Source organism: Paraphaeosphaeria sporulosa (genome assembly GCF_001642045.1).
Source record: "Paraphaeosphaeria sporulosa strain AP3s5-JAC2a unplaced genomic scaffold CC84scaffold_12, whole genome shotgun sequence".
NCBI lineage: Eukaryota > Fungi > Ascomycota > Dothideomycetes > Pleosporales > Didymosphaeriaceae > Paraphaeosphaeria > Paraphaeosphaeria sporulosa.
Window position 1 is genome coordinate 282,616 of NW_017253371.1, and position 17,685 is coordinate 300,300.

Here is a 17,685-nt window from a genome sequence, read left to right on the forward strand (position 1 = left end):
TGCATACAGGTGCATAGGCCCCCTGCAGCGCTGCTGGTCACGGCAGGTCTTGACGACAGTCGCTTACAGTACAATGAAAGCCACAGAAGCATGTGTAGTCGGATAAGCCGTCATCACAGGCTGGCGTCCCACGGCGGGGGAACACAGAAGAAGCAGCCGTTGCCGGCCGTGGACATGGAGGGCCCCGGGGGTGAGGGTGGTTGTACGCATGCAGCAATCAGAGCTCCCCACCCCTGAGGGGCGAGACGAACAGTCCCAGGCATGTCCTGGGCGGTTGGGAGTTGTGCGGCGATCGTCAGGATGCCGTCGCTCACGGTGGGCCGGCGACGCAGAGAGAGCAGGGCTTGTTGGCTGGCCTGCGGCCGTGTCGCAGTAGTCGTTGTTAGCTGTACGGGCGGCGGGCGCTGATTTGTCGCGGGCGCTGCTGTGCACCCACAGGCGGCCCTTCGTCGCTTCCCTGGAGAATGCGGGGAAGGTGCGCCTTCCCTACCAAGGCTAGTCAGTTGATCCCGCGTCGCCGGCGCTCCTCCTGCCATGTCCCATATTAAGACGGTCCATCATCGCCCGTTGCTCTCGCCGCATTACATTCCTCGTCGCCTCAATCTGCACTGATTGCTCCTTCCGCCGCCGCTCATCTGCTTGTGCCGCGCTGTGAAACTGCTCCACTCCACTCCACCCCCACCATCACGCTACCGCGGCCTTATCGGACGCCGGTGACGTGACGTATCGCGCTTGGTAAGTCGCTGGCTCGAGCGAGCACATGCATCGGGGCCGACCATCGTCTGCTATTTCTACCCCTGCGCCCCCGTTGCCTTTCTGCCGCCCACACCGCCGCTGATTGCTTGCAACCCCCAATTGACCTCGCTCCAGACGACACCCGCACCAGCCACACATCGCACCTTCTCTCCCGCCACGCCCGCAATGTCCTCCGACCGCAACTCACCGCCGCTTCCGAGCCCCGGTTTCTCCGATCGAAGGCGAGCCTCCGTCACCGGCCAGACGTTCAGAGACATCTTTGGCCAGAGCAGCGCGCCCGTGCAGAGCCAGCCTTACCCTGGCCCTATCACCACTGCCGCCGTCAACGCTCAGCGGCGTCGCCTCTCCCTCACCACCATCGGCCTCTCGGCCTCGCCCAACCAAAGCTCACCCTTCCAGACACGGCCCCGCACCGAGAGCATCTCGAGCGCCAACTCTGGCTCCGTCGACGAGAGCCCCTTTGAAGATGATCCGATGCCCTCCGCAAACAGCAACCCCGCCACGCCTTTTGCTCGGCGCCTGAGTTTTGGCGCCCGGGCCATGCGGGATGTTAGGCAGAGCAATGGCAGTGTTGGGAACTCCAATGGTAGACCCTCCATCCATAAAGTCTCCTCTCCCCCGACTGCAAGAGGTCGAGGTCTGTCTTCATCCACATCTGCTGCCCCCAACCCCCTTGCGCCCCATGTTCAGGCCGTGACTCCCGAATCTCAGCGTTCGGAGCGCTCGCCGTCTTTCCATTCTTCCGATGTCTCTCATGTACTCGCCGAGCATTTCAAACGCCATCCCGACGAAGCCTTAGGAGAACACGAGCTGACGACGATGCTTTCGACTTCAGGCGAAGGCTACAGTTTTGCAGAGAACCTCCGCACCCGAGCCGAGCGCGCGTCCATGTCCGGTGCTAAACCGATGCAGCCGCAGCCTCCACCCCATCAACGGGCTAAGAGCGTGGCTATCATGGAACCACCCGTCCGCGAGATGCCCAAGCAGCCCAAGGTGCCCGACGCCATGCAGGAGCGTATCCTCAAGGGCGACTTCTACATGGACTAACGAGTCGCGTGCTTGTCGTACGAGATTCATTTTGTCCATGTATACTAGCGGCTTGTTCCACATACCGCCGACTCGACATTCGGGGATGTCTGCAGTCTGGGAGCGCAAACCATGATATTGGGAGCGTTTGAACACTTTTACCGGATTGTTTTTGCAACGCTCAAGGAGCTGGAGCTAACTGAGCTATGATTGTTTCACCGGATCACAATACCGGATGTTACGGCTTTCGAGCCTTGCTTTTCAGCTCAAGAACTGCTCATGGCTTAGGCATGGAGCCAGCAGCAATCTCCTTGGGGCCTGTTGCTCCACTCCTGTTTACGACTACGACCGACTTACGATTTTCGATAACTTCCAGGATATTGTCGTTTACTTTTTGAACGATTTAAAAGAGACACACGACTGCCTTTTCGCATTCTGTTCGGACGACTGCTACTTAGCTAGGGAATAGCAAGTGGGTACCGACGTCGCAGTTATGGGTGATATCTGCTCTACGCCGTGGGCCTATGACACGAGACTGGGCCGGCTTTACGGCGTTTGTTTTGTACAATTACATCTCTGTCATGACTTCCTTATCAGCCCACAAGATTGTACGCAGAAACAGGCTCGTTACGGCAGGGATTACTGGGTTCGGCGGTGTTTGCGGATTACAAGGCAACTGGCGAGGCGCCAGGATGGCTCAGATTGGACAGACAGCAGCTAAATACGTGTAGCTACATCTGCTAGATACAGAATCAGACACTACAAAACCATGCTCGTTCTCCACTATTCGTGATTTTGTCGACTGCCCCTAGTCATACCATGTTAGTTTCCCCCACCCTGACAGCGGCATTGGTCGTCACAGCTTCACCGTTCATTCATGCATGCCCGTTGCGACGTGCCGTCCCTCCCGCCCCGCAGCCCCACTGCCTGCCTGTTTACATTCCGATCACCCCATCGCACGATCCTCCCGTCGTACGAGCCGTCCCTGATCTGATCTGATCTGGTGCGCTGCGGGCCCAGGGAGCTGGGTCGTGGATCCACAGAATCTTTTCGTGTTTCGGGCTGGTCCTGCGCATTCCCGGTGACGACGAGTCCTTCGTTGGCAGGGCTGAGCGCGGGTGCTGGGTGGTATGGAATTGGAATGTGGAGGACTGGATGGGACAGGGGAAGAAAGGGAACGAGGAATGTGGTCAGTGGGGTTGGTTGGTGTGAGGGCCGGGTGGGTGGGGAGGTTTGGAGCTAGAGACGGAAAGCTCAACTGGGGAGTGAGCTGCAGCGGACCCAGGCTACTCAGACGGCAAGATCGAATCATACAGGGGGTATATTGATGTGCGATTCCAGCCAGCTTAATTCAATTCCTCCATATCCTGATCTGCTTGTCCGCACCACCACTCCCGACACGCTCGCCGTCGGGGCTCCAGTCCAGCGCAAACACCTGGTCCTGATGTCCCGGCAGATCCTGCTTCAGCTTGCCCGTCCTCATGTCCCACACCTTGAGCGTGGTATCCTTGCTGCAGCTGGCCAGCAGCCTGCTGTCCGCCGAGAAGCTCGCCATGTACACGGGGCCGACGTGCGCGCGCAGCGTGAACAGGAATTTCCCGTCGCGCGCGGACCACAGCTTGACGTGGTTGTCCCACGCCGTCGACGCGAGGAGATTGCCGTCCGGCGAGAAGCAGACTTGGTTGATCTGCTTCTGGTGGCCCGTCATGCGTGTCACGGGCTTGTTGCTGCTGAGCGGCGTCCAAAGGAAGAGCGTGCAGTCTTCCGAGGCGGTGGCGAGGCGCTCGACGACTTCACCGTTGATGGTGGCGGCTTTTTCGAAGCGCGATTTTGCTTTTGCGAGTTTCTCTGCGTATGTGGCAGGGACCTTGCCTGTGTGGTCGTGGTACGAGGTGCGGAGGACGAAGTCGGTGGAGAGCGCGAGGTGGTTTACCCAGTGTGCATGGCCGGAGAGCGTGTGGACGAGCGTGCCGTCGTGGCCGTTCCAGACTTTGATGGTTTTGTCGTGCGAGGAAGTGTAGATTTTCCCTGTGCCGCCCCATTTCACGCATGTCACGCTGCCCTTGTGGCCTGAAAGCGCGTACTCCATCTTCCCGCCGACCGCGTCCCATACCCTCACCGTCCCGTCTTTGCTCGAACTTGCTACCCTCGGTCGGCCCTCCTGTTGCAGGTGATATGGTTCCCACGTCAGACTGGTGATGAAGTTTGTGTGTCCCTTCAACGGCCCACCAATTTGCTTTCCTGTTTCCGGGTCCCATATCCGTACCTCATTGTCGTAACCTCCCGACGAAAGCAACGCTCCGTCTGGCGAATAGCTCACTGCCAACACCCATCTTGAGTGTCCCTTGAGCGTATGCGCCGGCGTTCCCGTATCGCAGTCCCATATTCTCACCGTCTTATCTCCACTCCCGCTCGCCATGCGCGAACTGTTCTTGGGACTAAATTGCACCGCCAAGATGTTATCTCCATGCCCACTCACTGCCGCCGCACATCGACTCACAGCCTTCACTCTGAATACCGCCTGCGGCGCATACTGTAGCACGACCTCCTCTTCTGCTGTCACCCTGCCGGGCTTCACCAACGAGTTGTACACATCTTCCTTGTCACCGAGCGCTTCGGGGGACTCGCCGTGGTAGAAACGGTAGGGTATCGAATCATCGTCGAGCTGGTCTTTGAGACTGTTGAGCAGGAGATTGAGATTGGCTGTGGTGGCTTGCGAGAGGGGAACTGTCAGGACAGGAAGTGTGCCTGAGGTGCCGGTGCTTTGGTCAACGAAGCGGATGCGGATGCTGCCGTCTGGAATGGAGGCCGCGGGGGCTTGCGTGCGGCTGGTTTCGATGGCCTCGCGCTTTTGGCGTTTGGACGGGGGCGGAACTTGAGTTGCCATTCTGCGGTAGCGAAAGTCACTTCTTCCTCGTGACAAAAAGCAGTGAAATGCGCACGTAGCGGGGAGTTTGCGACTCCAAAATTTCGTTGGTGTTATCGATAACCATGGGCGCTAGCAGGGGTGACGCGCTAAGCGGTTCACCCATCACGCGTCCAGGAGGGTTGCTCCTTCCTCCCATCTTGCAGTGGCTTTCCCAATTCGCGCCGTGGAAGTCTGAACGACCCAGTGATAAAACCAATTGATCGCACACTGACCATACAGCTTCACTAATCAGGATGGCTCACCGTTCAAGGCCGCCTACCTCATACAGCACCTCAGCAGGCGCCTCGTCATATCCGAGCTACAGCTATGGGTATGGTGAGTACAACACCACTACAACGTCTCGCCCTAGAACGCGTCGAAGCACCGGAAGGCCATCGACTGCCCGGCCTAGAACTGGCGCCTCGACTATTGCCCGTGTCGAAGCTCAGACCGTTGTCTGTGCCGTTGCCGAGTCTCGCGGCATCTCGCCCACTGTGGGCATATCCTTCGTCAACATGGACACTGGAGACGCCGTGCTCTGCCAGATTTGCGACAGCCAGACCTACGTGAAGACTATCCATAAGCTGCGCGTCTACTGTCCTTCTGAGATTCTCACTGTATCAACATCCGCAAGTCCAAAGTCTAAGTTGTTCTCCATCATCGAAGAGAATTTGGACATCATGGACAGTAAGATGACCCTGCTCGACCGCAAGTACTGGGCTGAAGGCGCTGGTCTCGACTACATCAAGACACTGGCACTTGACGATGATGTGGAAGCCATCAAGCTCTCTGTTTCTGGCAGCTACTATGCAGTTTGCTGCATAGCTGCTGTAAGAGGCTTGATCCCATTAGGGACCATGAATTGATTTGGTCTAGGTTCTGAAGTATATCGAGCTGGAATTGGGGGTCAAGTTTCCCTATCACTCCCTCAGAATGAAATATGAGCCATCCGAAGGCTCTATGATGATCGACGTTTCCACTATCTACTCACTCGAGCTCCTCCAGAATCTGCACAACCCGAAGTCAAGAGACTGCTTGTTTGGCCTTCTAAACGAGACGCAGACTCTGATGGGGGCTCGCCTTCTCCGCAGCAATGTCCTCCAGCCGCTTACTGACACTGACACTCTGAAAAAGCGATATGATGCTGTGGACGAGCTGCAAACTAGGGAAGATATGTTCTACGGCACGCGTTCGGCATTGAAGGGCTTTCTGGATGCTGACAAGATTCTGACGGCTGTATGCTCTACACCTAGATGAAAAAGGTGTTGCACTGACTGGCTCTCCTAGCTTATAATTGTGCCAACTAAACCCACCATCCAGACCACCGAACAAAGCATCAACCAAATCATCATGCTGAAGCAGTTCATCACCTCAGTTTCGCCTATTTACGAAGCACTCACTGGAGCTCGCAGTTGGATGCTGAACAACATACGTGAAGTTTGTGCACTTGGGAATTATCGTATTCCTAAGCTGATCAAGCGTAGCTCTGCGCCCCCGAGAACGTTGCTCCAGTGTATGCTCTCATCAATGAATACATCAATGAGGATACTACGTACGCAAAGCAGCCGCTAGAGCTACGAAATCAGCGCAACTATGCTGTCAAGTCTGGAGTCAATGGCTTGCTCGATGTAGCCCGGACCACCTACAAGGAAGCGATGGAGGATGCCTACCAGCATGCCACAGAGCTGAGTGGTAATCTGACGACAAATTTGTATTCGATGGAAGCTGATATTGCCGTGTAGAAGAATACGACATCAAACTCGATCTCAAGTACGACAACGGTCGGAACTTCTATATCCGTATCCATGCGGCTGAGCTAGAAGACAGGACTCTTCCACCGGTGTTCACGAACGTGTTCAAGAAAAAGCACATGATCGAGTGTCAGACAGTGGAATTGATGAAGAGGAATCAGAAGATTAATATCTCTCATCAAGAGGTCGTGTTGATGAGTACGCGAGTTTCCACAACAGCATCATCAAAAAAGCTAACACGTGCAGGCGATGAGGCCGTTCAGACTCTCATCGAGGAAGTGCGAGGGCACATGTCAGCACTGTTCAAGATTTGCGAAGCAATCGCAATGCTAGACATGGTAAGTACTCAATCCTGAGCATTCAATGCATTCCTGGAACTGAAACAGCTTTCCGCATTTGCCCACCTTGTAACCGTCAACGACTATGTTCGCCCTCGCATCAGTGACACACTTGGAATCAAAGCAGCACGACACCCAATCCGAGAGAAGATAATGCAGACGAAGTTCATCCCGAACGATGTGTACGCCACGCAACAGTGTCGCTTCCAAATTATCACTGGGTGCAACATGAGCGGCAAGAGTACCCTAATTCGGTCGGTCGCCCTATTATCCATTATGGCTCAGGTAGGCAGCTTCGTCCCTGCAAGCAGCGCTTCGTTTCCCATACTGCACAACCTCTTTGCTAGGGTGGGTATGGATGATAGCATCGAGAGCAACGCCTCTACATTCGCTGCAGAAATGCGAGAGATCGCATTTATTTTGCGAAACCTTGATAGGCGCAGCATGGCGATTGTTGATGAGCTCGGTCGCGGCACCAGCACCCGCGACGGTCTCGCCATTGCTATTGCAGTCGCTGAGGCGTTGGTCGATAGCAGGGCTCTGGTCTGGTTTGCGACCCATTTCAAGGATCTGGCTACCATTCTTTCGGAGCGCAATGGGGTCATCTGCCTGCACCTTGCCGTCGAAGTAAGTTTCACGTCGTTTTCAAGCTGTCTTTGCTCACATTTCATAGATCAGTGACGATGACACTATGACAATGCTCTACCGCGCTATCGAAGGCTCGGTGAAAGAATCCCACTACGGCCTTGCCCTTGCCCGCCTTGTGCCCCTCCCACCTCAGGTCATTGCTGATGCTACCTACTACGCGCACAAACTCGAGCGCCGCCTTCAGCAGAAAAAGAAAATATCCGAGAATGTCATTGCAGAGCGCCGTCGTAAGCTCATCCTTGATCTCAAAGAACATCTGGTGCAAGCGTTTCATGGAACCTTGGAGGGTGATCTGCTGGCTTCCTGGCTAAAGGAGCTGCAAAAGGAGTTTATCAACCGCATGACAGCGATCAATGAGGAAGAGAAGGGTACCACGGAAAGCGAGGATGAGGACGAGGAGGGTGATGTGGAAATGAGAGAGGAGGAATCGGGTGACGAAGAGATGACTGAAGCCAGGGATGATACGCGGATCGCAACGACAGAATCTCGCCAGCAACTGCCAATCATGATCTCGAATTATTCAAAGGTTTCGTCGTCAACAGCATCCACATCCACAATCAGCCCTGCGTCCAACACGACGTCCTCGGTTCGTGCTGTCTCAGAGAACCTATATTAGGTACGATTCCTCGGAGACGTAAGGGTGCCACAATACCTGCATACTACTTTAGAAGATGGCAAGTATGTGTCCATAATCTGCTGGTGTCATGTTCTCTCTGTGAAATTGTCCATCTTGTGACGACTCAACATCGGTAACATGATAACAAGGTCAAGTACAAGAAGTGTTCTGCCTCTGTTCGCATGGTCCCGCTTAGCCTTTTCAGCACGCAACACACGTCTAATGACCATAGCTCAAGTCATCACTGTCACGGTACTCCATGACGGAGCTTCAGGTCCCAGCGTGCGTTCTCACATTTCAGCGCTCAAATTGTAAATCATTATCGTTCACCCGACTCCGTCACGCCAGCTGACCCGTGACCCGCCCCATAATGCAGCTCGCATGCGATATCCACCGTATCGTGGAATGTGATTTTGCTAGCACCCTCTACATCATAAAGTTTACCAGTGCTTCTTGGATTTCATAACTCCTGTTACCTCGTCAAGCGAGATGTCACAGTCCGCACCTCCCCCAAGCAAGCACGCCCTCACACGCGATACTGACGGCAACATCGACGTCCACGCATGGGCAAAAGCCAACCTGGATCAAGACATTATCGACGGTACCTCAGACAATCTGGAAGCTCAGCAGGCGCTGCTTCAAGCCGAGTACGTCTGGTTCACCTCACCATCGCAAACCAGATTTTGCTGATCCGTATTCACAGCTTCGTCCGGTAGAGCTCACAGCGCAACGTCCACTGCCTCTTCATCTTCCACGCCGAAGGCTACGAGTTTCCCATGTACGTGCTCTTCGTGCGCATGACAACGCAGAGATATATGGAGAACGGTGCTGACAACATGGTACGATGACACTCGCTCCGAGAACGAGTAACATCTGACATAGTACACCGTAGCATCCCAACCCACCCACTCTGACCATCGACCCTCCGCTTCCACGCCTGGATGGTCCAACCAGCCACCACCTGGAAAACCCACGCGCTCGTCGTGCCCGTCGACGACACCGCCACCTACACCCCTGCTGAGCTCCTCGACGCCATCAAGTTCGTATGGTGCGAGCGGCCCGTGTCGTGGGAGTGGCACGAAGTGGTCAGGAGGATTCTGCTGACGAGGCTGCCAGGAAAGAGGGCAGGGGTCTGTGGGAAGTTGGAGAGATATTATCAGCATGTTTTGGAGGAGAGCGGCGGGGAGAAGGGGGCGTTTATGATGACGTTCAGCTTGGGGCAGGTTTGGTGGGAGGGGAAGGGTAGCGGCAGTGAGTGATTGGTAGATGGTGTTAGTAGGGGACGATCACGAGTTGGTTCTGGGATGGAGCGCTCGGAGTCGCATACAGTTTCGAACAATCAGCACCACACGCGACGGTTGGGGTAATTAATGCATAAGCTGCTATCTTAGCATTGTGTTTATCTACCTCTAGGAACGCTCAAGGACGCCGGAAAATGCATATGCGATACGCACGCTTCATTCAAAGCCATTCGACCGTAAGTCAATCAGTCGTCCTCATCATACTTGCTCGATGCGTTCGCAAAGTCGCCAAGAAGGATGTCGTCAGGCGCGGGGCCCCGATGGTTACGCACTGCGTTCGGTCAGCCCTCTGCGTTAAGCGTCAATATGGGTGAGTACTCACCCCACTCCGTCTCAACACGGAAGAAAATCCAAACCCATCTTCTGAACACCTCCAATGCCTCCATCATGAAGATGCCGCCTTCCAGATCGTTGAAATGATCCAGATGCGGACTCAGCTTGATGCTCCACGTGCACCTCAGCACGGCGTCAATCCCGATTGCCGTGTAGTAGAACTCCTTTGCGTGGAACCAGCGATGTCGTCTCAGGCCGTACGGATGCTCGGGGTTTTCCCTCTCTCTTTTGCTCAGCAGGAGCGTCAGATCCCAATCTCGGCTAACGTCCCACCAGAAAGAATACGCTGAGTTGACGAAGACTGCAGCAAGCCATAAGCGGAAAAGGGTTTTGTCGGACATGCCATATTTGGAGGGGTCTGGGCTTCGTTGCATGGCAGAGAGGATGATTACGGGAAACGCCGTGCTGTACTTCAAGGCGTTGGCAAGATGGACACCACCCCAACCTGTCGCGGCGCTAGCCTGCCCTGCCTGCTTGTTTGCCTTTTTCACGCGCCCGTACTCGGTAAGACATTGGCGGAGACGGATCAGCGAGGGTACGGATATGATGAAGGGGACCCAGAAGAAGCCGCCGCAGTTGCGGTTTGGCGGGCCCGTGGAGCTGTGTTTAGACGAGAAGAACATGCACAGGCTAATAAAAAGATCACCCAGCACCTTCGCGTAGCTCGTCAATGCATCGGCGAGCAAGATGTCCCCAAATTTTCCGTCCTGCGCCTCTGCGATGCCTCCTATGCTGATCCTTTTCAGAGTTGCAAGTGTCCGGTGTCTTCCATTCCTGCTCACGAAGGGTATGGGTACAATGAATCCGATGACGAGGACGATAAGGTACAGGTTCGGCAGGATCTCCCATGCGGCGATGTCGGCGGGACTTCCGTTGGTGAGACTCCAGAAGAGGAGCAGGGAAAGGACGAGCGGTACGGTGAGGGAAAGCGCGACGCGGTAGCAAGATAGATAATGCGGTGGGTGGTGCGGAGAGTTGCGCGCCGGGTACCGAATGAGGGAGGGAACGTCGATGCGAATGAGGGAGAGGTAGTGGAGATTCAAGCCCCAGGCCCATATGCCTGCGAGACTGTCAGCTCGAGTTCGCTGCAACACGGGAAGAGCGCATACCCATTACGATAATCAAAGCAACTCGATAAGGCAGTGGCAGTATGCGACTGAACCTGTCGAGCTGCGGCTCCACCGCCGGGTCACCGTCCATTTTGATGCCGCCAGTTGCCTGTCCGGTCCGTTTCGATGCGCCGAAGGCCCTAATCCTTCTCTCGTCGGATAGATTGAACGAGTGACTAGAGGTGAGTGCGCCCGCCTCCTTCCCCACGTATTGTTGTGCTATGCAAGGTGTCCTTTGAGTGATCGCGTGTCCCTTCCAGCATCCAGGAGAGGTGGTTTCGCAAAAGGAGCGCCACACCCTCGCTGACGTAACGGCATTCAGCCTCATCGACAGGGCTGACCCTGCCAAGACCGATCGACCAGGGGAGCTCTCGCGCTAAGGGCTTGATGACGCGAACATTTGGCAACAGCAACGACAAAGTGCACGCAAAAGGCATAACACGCATGACCTACCCAGCGCCCGACATTACCGCCGTCATCCCCAATTCTTCCCGCACCCGCCTAGCTACTCCGTCATCCTCTTGTGCCTCGAGACCTTAGACAAATCGCGTCCCTCTACCGCATCATCCGACCTTCGAAAAACTCTACACACCAAACAATGTCGGGCCGTCTCACCATCCCCAAGATCTTCATGGCCGGCGGTGCCGTTGGCTTCACCTACTACATGTTCATGCGACAGTATTGGTTCCCGAATCCCTACAAGACGAGAGAGGTGCAGAATATTGAGGATCGTTTCACCGCCGGTGGAGGCACCCCCTACTCGACACCTGCGGCAGGCACACCGCGTGGTATGTGGCAGCATTGCCTGTGGCCTTTCTATCGTGGCATTGGCTAATGGAATATTCTAGGCGACCCCAAAGACACTACGTTGAGGCAAACGAGCGAACACAAGGGCCCGCAAACTGATCACTTCAAGGAGAACTTCTCGAGCCAAAAGAATACGGTAAGACATCCCCAGAAATCATGCATCAGGCGATACAGACTGACGCATTCACAGCCTTAAGAGAGTGTGTGGCCGGACAAGTTCTACGAGACGCATTCGGGCAACGCCAAGGGAAAATAGAGGAGGCATCGCTGCATTTATGTCATTGACGATTCGTCAATCGCTAAAATAAACCTGATACGAAGGCGGATACACGACTGAAGGTTCTCGGAGCATCACCAGGCGTTGTATCCCATTTGTAACCATATCTTGTAAATACAACAGACTTGGCCTTTCCATCGCATTCGAGGGGAACCACCATGATTGTCCTTCACGGCACGACTTCGAATAAGAATATGCGAATCATTGAGAAACTGGATGAGAGGCATACCATCGTCCTCGACGTGACCCCAAAGCCTCACGCTACCTATACATCATGCTTCGGCCTGTCGGATTGTTGTGTGAACAAGCGGCAACATCCTGCAGGCTACGTGCATTGAGTCGTAAAAGTAGCGGTGATAATTGTTACACAATGCTCAAGGCAGTCTTTTAAGAGGGAAAAAGTAATTGAGCTATTGCAGGTTTCTGGGCATAGAGACTTGGGCCTTGCACCCTTGCTTTAGTGCAGGGACGATGCTGGAATGCGCAGTGCCTGAAGTTGGTGCTCTGTTCGTCGGCATTGGGTATGCTGTAAAGACAGCGAGCCCCCACGTGAACGAGAAAGTCTCGCTGCTTGACGGCCTTTTGTCTTTCGTCAATAGCTAATATTGACAGATACCTATGGTAGCGTTGGCAGCTTGTCTACGTTTCCAATCTGTGGGTCCAGATCGCGCTAGTGCGCCAGAAACAACGAGCGAGGCAGTCACGCCACAGATGTGTTTGTTCGCTTGAGGGAGCACCGCATAGCAGCCTTGACGAAGCAGGACCTGTGGGGTCTCAGACATCCGCTGCGACCCGAACGGAGCGTTCCCCGCACACGCACCCCAACTTCAGCTAACAGCGGCTGAAGTGCAGTCGCAACGTCCATACCTTACTGACATCGCTGATATGTGCTCGCGCAGTTGAACTCGGTTGTTCGATTTATCAAGACTGCTCTTGATCCTCACATCCGCCGACTGTAAAAGCATACTATCGGCCAATATACCGCCATTGATACAACAACTTCTCACCAACTTCTACGAGCTCAGCTCGAAAGCATATATCAAGCTTCATACAAACGTGGAATTCGACGCCATCGTGTTTAGTTTGAGCAGCTGAAGATGAGTACCAGGTATCACACCACCTTATGTAACCGGGCTGAACAGCTGCCGGTGCTTCCTCTGATGTACTTAATCCTCATGATGTGGAATAGCTGGTCCGGTGCAAGAAGATCAATACCTTCACTCGAATTTGCACCATGTCTTTCCCAACTACACCAGCTTTTGTGCATGCAGGAACCTGGGACGACGAAACAAGGAAGCATCCAGCCATGAAGTGGATGGAAAACTTTACTCGAACCTTCAACAAGCGGGAGGAGTGGGACAAGGAGGAAAGTGAATGGGTATGCATCTCTTTGTTACATCCATCCGCTTCCAGGAAGACTCCATGTGTTCTAGTACGTACAATGAGGTGACACATCACCACCTACAGCTTTCACAAGACTTCACCTTCGTCAAACCAGACGGCAAATCCTCCACTGGCAACGCCGTCGCCTTCGCCGAATCCAAAAACATGTACCAGCACTTTACCTCCGAGTTCCACGAGCCTTACTTCATCATCACCTGGGAGACAAAAGACGGCTGGGAGATGATCGGCCAGGCGCATATTTTTGCGAACCTCCGCGGCAATGCAACAGCGCAGGAGAAAAAGGTCCAGGACTTGAGTGGAAGAGATTGGGATATAAAGATCCCAGGTGCTTTTCACTTCTGGTATGTTAAACAAGATGGAGCGCCTCATGGTGGGATTTTGATGAAGAAGAAAGAGGTTATGAGTGATAGCCTACCGGTTGTGCAGATTTTGACAACGAGGGGCGTTCTGCAGCAGCCATAGTCTACCTTTTCATGGGATCGGAGAATCTGCGCGGTGCTGTGCGATGAGTCTATGTATGCAGCAATGCTAAATTGGACACTGATTTAACTTTTGCCGCAACAGCAACATATAACCTTGTAGTAAATACAAGACCAGATCAGAGAAGTTCTCCTATGAATAGAATCACAGTGGCCGCCAATAAGGAGGAGAACCCACCCTACTGTGAACGGCCACGTTGACCTATTATACAAGACGTTTACAAATGTATAACAGTATAAGATAGTACAGGCTGAATTGTGCGATTACGTTTCCATTCGTTATTTCATACATTATGAGAAAGAACACAAATCGTAGTGGTCCTCAATTTACTGACTAGGCGTGGCGCTTTCTCCAACATTCTCCCTTTCCGCACTTTGAATCGGCTTCGAGCCTCCCGCTTGGGTAGTGCCCTCTTCAAAATCACGTACCAACTCGTTTTTGTCGTTCACAGAGGCGTCTGCGCCACCACCGTACTCCAGATCCAGTCTCTTCATCAACTCTTCCCCTGGCAGAAGAATGCTTCGATCAATCGCGAGTGGCAACCCCCGATGTCTTCCACGCACCATCACGAACAACATGACAACCTTGCTCAGACCAGCAAAGCGGCCGCTGAGGCTAATATCCTCCCCAGGAACACCGGTTGATAGCCCTACGGTCCCATACGCCGATGTCACCTCGAACAGCAGCGAGAACATATCGAACCCCGGATCTGCAGCGCGAAGATGTGCCCGCTCAATGATGCACACCAGAAAGAAAGCAAGGAACTGAAACCAGATATCGTACGCTAATTGCTTCTGAAGATGCGATGCAATACCAGCAGCGCTATCGTCGCCTTCCTGCAGCCCAATCGACCGCTCTTCGTATGTGTTCGTCTTGCGCAGGGTCATGACCAGTGGGTAGCTGGAAATGTACATTATGACCAAGTAGGCCACCAGGCAGGCAGGTGCAAGCGAGGAGAAAGTGATGATGTATGCGCCAGATGTACGGAGACCTGTGGCCTGGAACAGTCCATCGAGGATGCGGGTGCCGGTGGTCAAGGCTTCGACGTCTGGCATGCCGATGTTCAGGATCTCGAAACATAGCCATGCGGTGATATCGATCGTAATCTGGATAGCCAGCAGATACCATGTTTGTCTGCTAGGAAACAGGTATATGAAGCAGCGTCGAGGATGCTGAAGTAAGAACTGTAATGTGTTACGCAGTCGAGATCCTTTCGGTACCATCTTCTGCATTATCCATATCGTCAGTCGGAGGAAGATCGGGAACTGTGTCTGTCCGATCAGAGCCAGCGCACCAGCGATGATGAGGATGTAAGGCATGCCGCTGAATGGGACAAAGTTCGCGTTGAGCACGTTGAGGCCGCCATTGGCAAACTCTGTGACCGTGGAAAAAAAAGCCCACCATCCTGGGTTGAGACCTCCTGGCTGTGCCTCTCGGAGAATGTCGCGCGTCTCGGAGCGGTATGCATATGGCATGAGGAAAACAATGCCAAAGACGTACCAAAAGAGCTGGTATCCAATAAGAATGAACAGTAGAGCCTGCAAGGCGCGATACTCCACACCACCGAGCTCAAGCCTGTCATGTTCGCTAAGCTCCAAAAACCGTCCTCTTGAGTCTAGGTGTGGCTTGAAAGAGACATAGTCGTGCTGCTCTGGTCGGAGTTCACTCGTGATGTTGTCGAAAATGCGAGCGAAGAGATTCTTCGCCAATTTTGTCTCCCAAGGTGTGGGTACGAATCCAAACCCCGTCTGATGATGAAATGTACGCCTCTTGTTCAAGGGCTGAATCTTCCTCTTTTTCGGCTCGGCCTCCCGTCCTTCATCATCTCTGCCTCTACCACGCTCAGCATGGGTACGCTGCCGTAAGCCGATGTCGCCACTTCCATTATTCTGCCCATTTTCATGGCTTGTCTCGATATCCTGGACCAGTCTCTGCATAGCCCGGGAGTGTTTCACCACCTCAGACATCCTTTTGCGGAACATGCTTTGCCTGATCAAGACGACTACCATCGACACAAATGGAATGTTGCCGACCATCAAGAGTACGCAGAGGACTGCTTGTTGGAAACCAGACAAGTCTCCCAGGTTCACAGAGTTAAGCCCTGGGCGCAGTCAGCCAGTTCTTCCCATTACTCATTCAACTCCGACATAATCTTTAAACAGACATTGGCTGGGCTGAGGATTTGACATACCAGTCGTCGTCATAGCACTACAGGTCAGAAACAGCGCGTTCATATAGCTCACATGGCTGTCGTAATACCCATCCTTTGGCCCATTCTTGATACCTTCGCCGTACACAATGACTGAGCTGATTGCAATGACGACAATGAAGTACAGCATATGCGCACGGTAGAAGTTCAGCGTAAAAAGCTCATTGCGGATAGATTTGATAAATTCCTGCTTCGCTTTATGAGGAGAGAGCTCGTCGTCAGTCGATTCGGGCTTCGATTCGGGCATTGCGTGTGGCAGCACGCGCCGGTGCTATCGACAGCAATTGAATCTCCGGAAAGATAGGCAGTGCCATTTGGTAGGGGTTCTCGAAGTCACCTGTTTGTCGTCCACGATATGAATCTGAGGCAGTGCAATGCCAATGGTTTTGGCGTCGCGGCATGATGTCATTGGCTGTCAACGAAATCGCGCATCCGCGTACAGTTCCAAATGATGTCTTCTGGATCTCCTGTAGCCATCGTTCGCTCGACATGAACAGCAATTATGAGGCGACCTGGTTGGACTGAAAGTGATTCGTTGATATTCCAAGATGCAAGCTCCCATTTCGATTGTAAACGAGGGTAATGACGGCTGAATGTGTGGCTGTTTTAGACAAATAGTTTGACGTCCATAACGGCCCGAATAGCGGTTGTATTGGATGCCAGCCAGGAACGAAAACATGACAATACACTGCTTGGGCATTCACTTACACCCCAAATTCCTCGTGTCGTCGTTGCGTTACGTGACCAACTCCACTCCACGGGCTGAAGGTGTATATATATATTTTGAGGCTCTGGAAACGATTGTACCAAGGTGGGGTACATGACTTGGAGGTGTTTGGAACGTGATCACCTGGCGTTGGGCACTCCACCCCGCGGATCAAATGGAAGTCTTGCCTAGGCGGGTAGCCAGAATTGCAGGGTCGTGTAGAAGATGGGAGTGGGGAGGTGCAGGGCGGGTAGCAATACGAAGTCAAAGTTTACATTTTTGGCCCTGGACTGAATATGACGAGAAATGGCTAGCAACACATGAGCATTGTCAGCTAATCGTTGTTTGCTTGAGAACGCCGAATTACTTCAGAGCTTATCCTGGAGAAAGACTCTAAGCACTGCGATCTGTTCTCTTCCATATCTACTGTTAACACAGTTTTCTCAGTAGCTGGTGTGACCAGGCTGTGTCATGACTTTATAGCTATCAACTACGTTGGCTGTTATGACTAGATAAGACACACGCTGTCAAGTCTTCACGAGCTTGTGTCAGCCCTGGCAAAGAGCAGTACAGAAAGTCTGCCCGCTTAAGATATCTAGCCACTGAATTAGCGCACGAAGCTACCTTGAAACCAATAGATTTATCAGCTGGAGCTGTTACCTACGGTACACAGTGGCTGCCGGAAAACTTGGACGCTCAAGTACTTATCTTGTAGGAACCTACTGTATCACACTATTGTCAAAGTGTAATTGGATAGTCCATATCGAAATTTCATAGCCACAGACTGTTATGCCTTTGTTGTGAAGTTATAGTATAACAAATCGGTGTGGATGTTCACGGTAGGGCGGATTCCCCTCTTTATGGTCGACCACAGTGCATGTAGAGATGACACATACCCAGTCCGTGTCTTTCAAGATTCCAACCCAACCTCATTTTTACTCAGAGAAGTGGACGCGCATCAAAGCGGTGCACAGCTGTTTCGCGACTCCATGGATGCGATTCTGAGAAGTGCCACA

The 17,685-nt window shown here is 53.3% G+C and overlaps 7 protein-coding genes across 7 annotated transcripts; 4 read left to right on the forward strand and 3 right to left on the reverse strand.

Annotated features, from left to right (window-relative positions):
- Positions 1 to 667: 667 nt before the first annotated feature.
- On the forward strand, positions 668 to 1,910 carry CC84DRAFT_301096 (uncharacterized protein). The gene is made up of 3 exons (XM_018185793.1): positions 668 to 735; positions 871 to 1,342; positions 1,592 to 1,910. The coding sequence occupies exons 2-3, from the start codon at positions 922 to 924 to the stop codon at positions 1,801 to 1,803; spliced, it is 633 nt and encodes a 210-aa protein (XP_018030748.1). The 5' UTR covers positions 668 to 735; positions 871 to 921; the 3' UTR covers positions 1,804 to 1,910.
- A 1,104-nt stretch (positions 1,911 to 3,014) lies between these two features.
- CC84DRAFT_1168489 (WD40 repeat-like protein) lies at positions 3,015 to 4,712 on the reverse strand. Its single transcript, XM_018179407.1, has one exon. It carries the CDS (start codon positions 4,667 to 4,669, stop codon positions 3,134 to 3,136), a length of 1,536 nt encoding a protein of 511 aa, XP_018030749.1. The 5' UTR covers positions 4,670 to 4,712; the 3' UTR covers positions 3,015 to 3,133.
- A 232-nt stretch (positions 4,713 to 4,944) lies between these two features.
- On the forward strand, positions 4,945 to 8,043 carry CC84DRAFT_1101971 (DNA mismatch repair protein-like protein MutS; the record flags this gene model as incomplete). Its single annotated transcript, XM_018174939.1, has 8 exons — positions 4,945 to 5,520; positions 5,567 to 5,926; positions 5,978 to 6,127; positions 6,175 to 6,382; positions 6,433 to 6,639; positions 6,688 to 6,779; positions 6,828 to 7,406; positions 7,453 to 8,043. The coding sequence occupies 8 exons, from the start codon at positions 4,945 to 4,947 to the stop codon at positions 8,041 to 8,043; spliced, it is 2,763 nt and encodes a 920-aa protein (XP_018030750.1).
- Positions 8,044 to 9,400: 1,357 nt separating this feature from the next.
- On the reverse strand, positions 9,401 to 11,050 carry CC84DRAFT_1168493 (protein-ER retention protein-like protein). Its single transcript, XM_018179408.1, has 3 exons — positions 10,787 to 11,050; positions 9,667 to 10,737; positions 9,401 to 9,615 (listed from the first exon to the last, which is right to left on the reverse strand). Exons 1-3 carry the CDS (start codon positions 10,788 to 10,790, stop codon positions 9,530 to 9,532), a joined length of 1,161 nt encoding a protein of 386 aa, XP_018030751.1. The 5' UTR covers positions 10,791 to 11,050; the 3' UTR covers positions 9,401 to 9,529.
- A 334-nt stretch (positions 11,051 to 11,384) lies between these two features.
- Positions 11,385 to 11,849, forward strand: CC84DRAFT_1102093 (uncharacterized protein; the record flags this gene model as incomplete). The annotated part of the gene is made up of 3 exons (XM_018174945.1): positions 11,385 to 11,574; positions 11,635 to 11,729; positions 11,793 to 11,849. The coding sequence occupies 3 exons, from the start codon at positions 11,385 to 11,387 to the stop codon at positions 11,847 to 11,849; spliced, it is 342 nt and encodes a 113-aa protein (XP_018030752.1).
- An 862-nt stretch (positions 11,850 to 12,711) lies between these two features.
- On the forward strand, positions 12,712 to 13,778 carry CC84DRAFT_301216 (uncharacterized protein). Its single transcript, XM_018185794.1, has 3 exons — positions 12,712 to 12,978; positions 13,060 to 13,248; positions 13,338 to 13,778. The coding sequence occupies exons 2-3, from the start codon at positions 13,105 to 13,107 to the stop codon at positions 13,734 to 13,736; spliced, it is 543 nt and encodes a 180-aa protein (XP_018030753.1). The 5' UTR covers positions 12,712 to 12,978; positions 13,060 to 13,104; the 3' UTR covers positions 13,737 to 13,778.
- A 302-nt stretch (positions 13,779 to 14,080) lies between these two features.
- On the reverse strand, positions 14,081 to 16,210 carry CC84DRAFT_1190484 (TrkH-domain-containing protein; the record flags this gene model as incomplete). Its single annotated transcript, XM_018181120.1, has 5 exons — positions 14,081 to 14,377; positions 14,408 to 14,538; positions 14,569 to 14,938; positions 14,975 to 15,855; positions 15,919 to 16,210. The coding sequence occupies 5 exons, from the start codon at positions 16,208 to 16,210 to the stop codon at positions 14,081 to 14,083; spliced, it is 1,971 nt and encodes a 656-aa protein (XP_018030754.1).
- Positions 16,211 to 17,685: the final 1,475 nt, after the last annotated feature.

Excerpts from the sequence above, each read along its gene's own strand:
- CC84DRAFT_301096 (XM_018185793.1), top strand. The coding sequence starts at position 922 with ATGTCCTCCGACCGCAACTCACCGCCGCTTCCGAGCCCCGGTTTCTCC. Across the intron at positions 1,343-1,591 it reads CAGTGTTGGGAACTCCAATG|GCGAAGGCTACAGTTTTGCA; the intron begins GTAGACCCTCCA and ends TTTCGACTTCAG.
- CC84DRAFT_1168489 (XM_018179407.1), bottom strand. The coding sequence starts at position 4,669 with ATGGCAACTCAAGTTCCGCCCCCGTCCAAACGCCAAAAGCGCGAGGCC.
- CC84DRAFT_1168493 (XM_018179408.1), bottom strand. Across the intron at positions 9,616-9,666 it reads CCGTGTTGAGACGGAGTGGG|TGCGTAACCATCGGGGCCCC; the intron begins GTGAGTACTCAC and ends GACCGAACGCAG.
- CC84DRAFT_301216 (XM_018185794.1), top strand. The coding sequence starts at position 13,105 with ATGTCTTTCCCAACTACACCAGCTTTTGTGCATGCAGGAACCTGGGAC. Across the intron at positions 13,249-13,337 it reads ACAAGGAGGAAAGTGAATGG|CTTTCACAAGACTTCACCTT; the intron begins GTATGCATCTCT and ends CACCACCTACAG.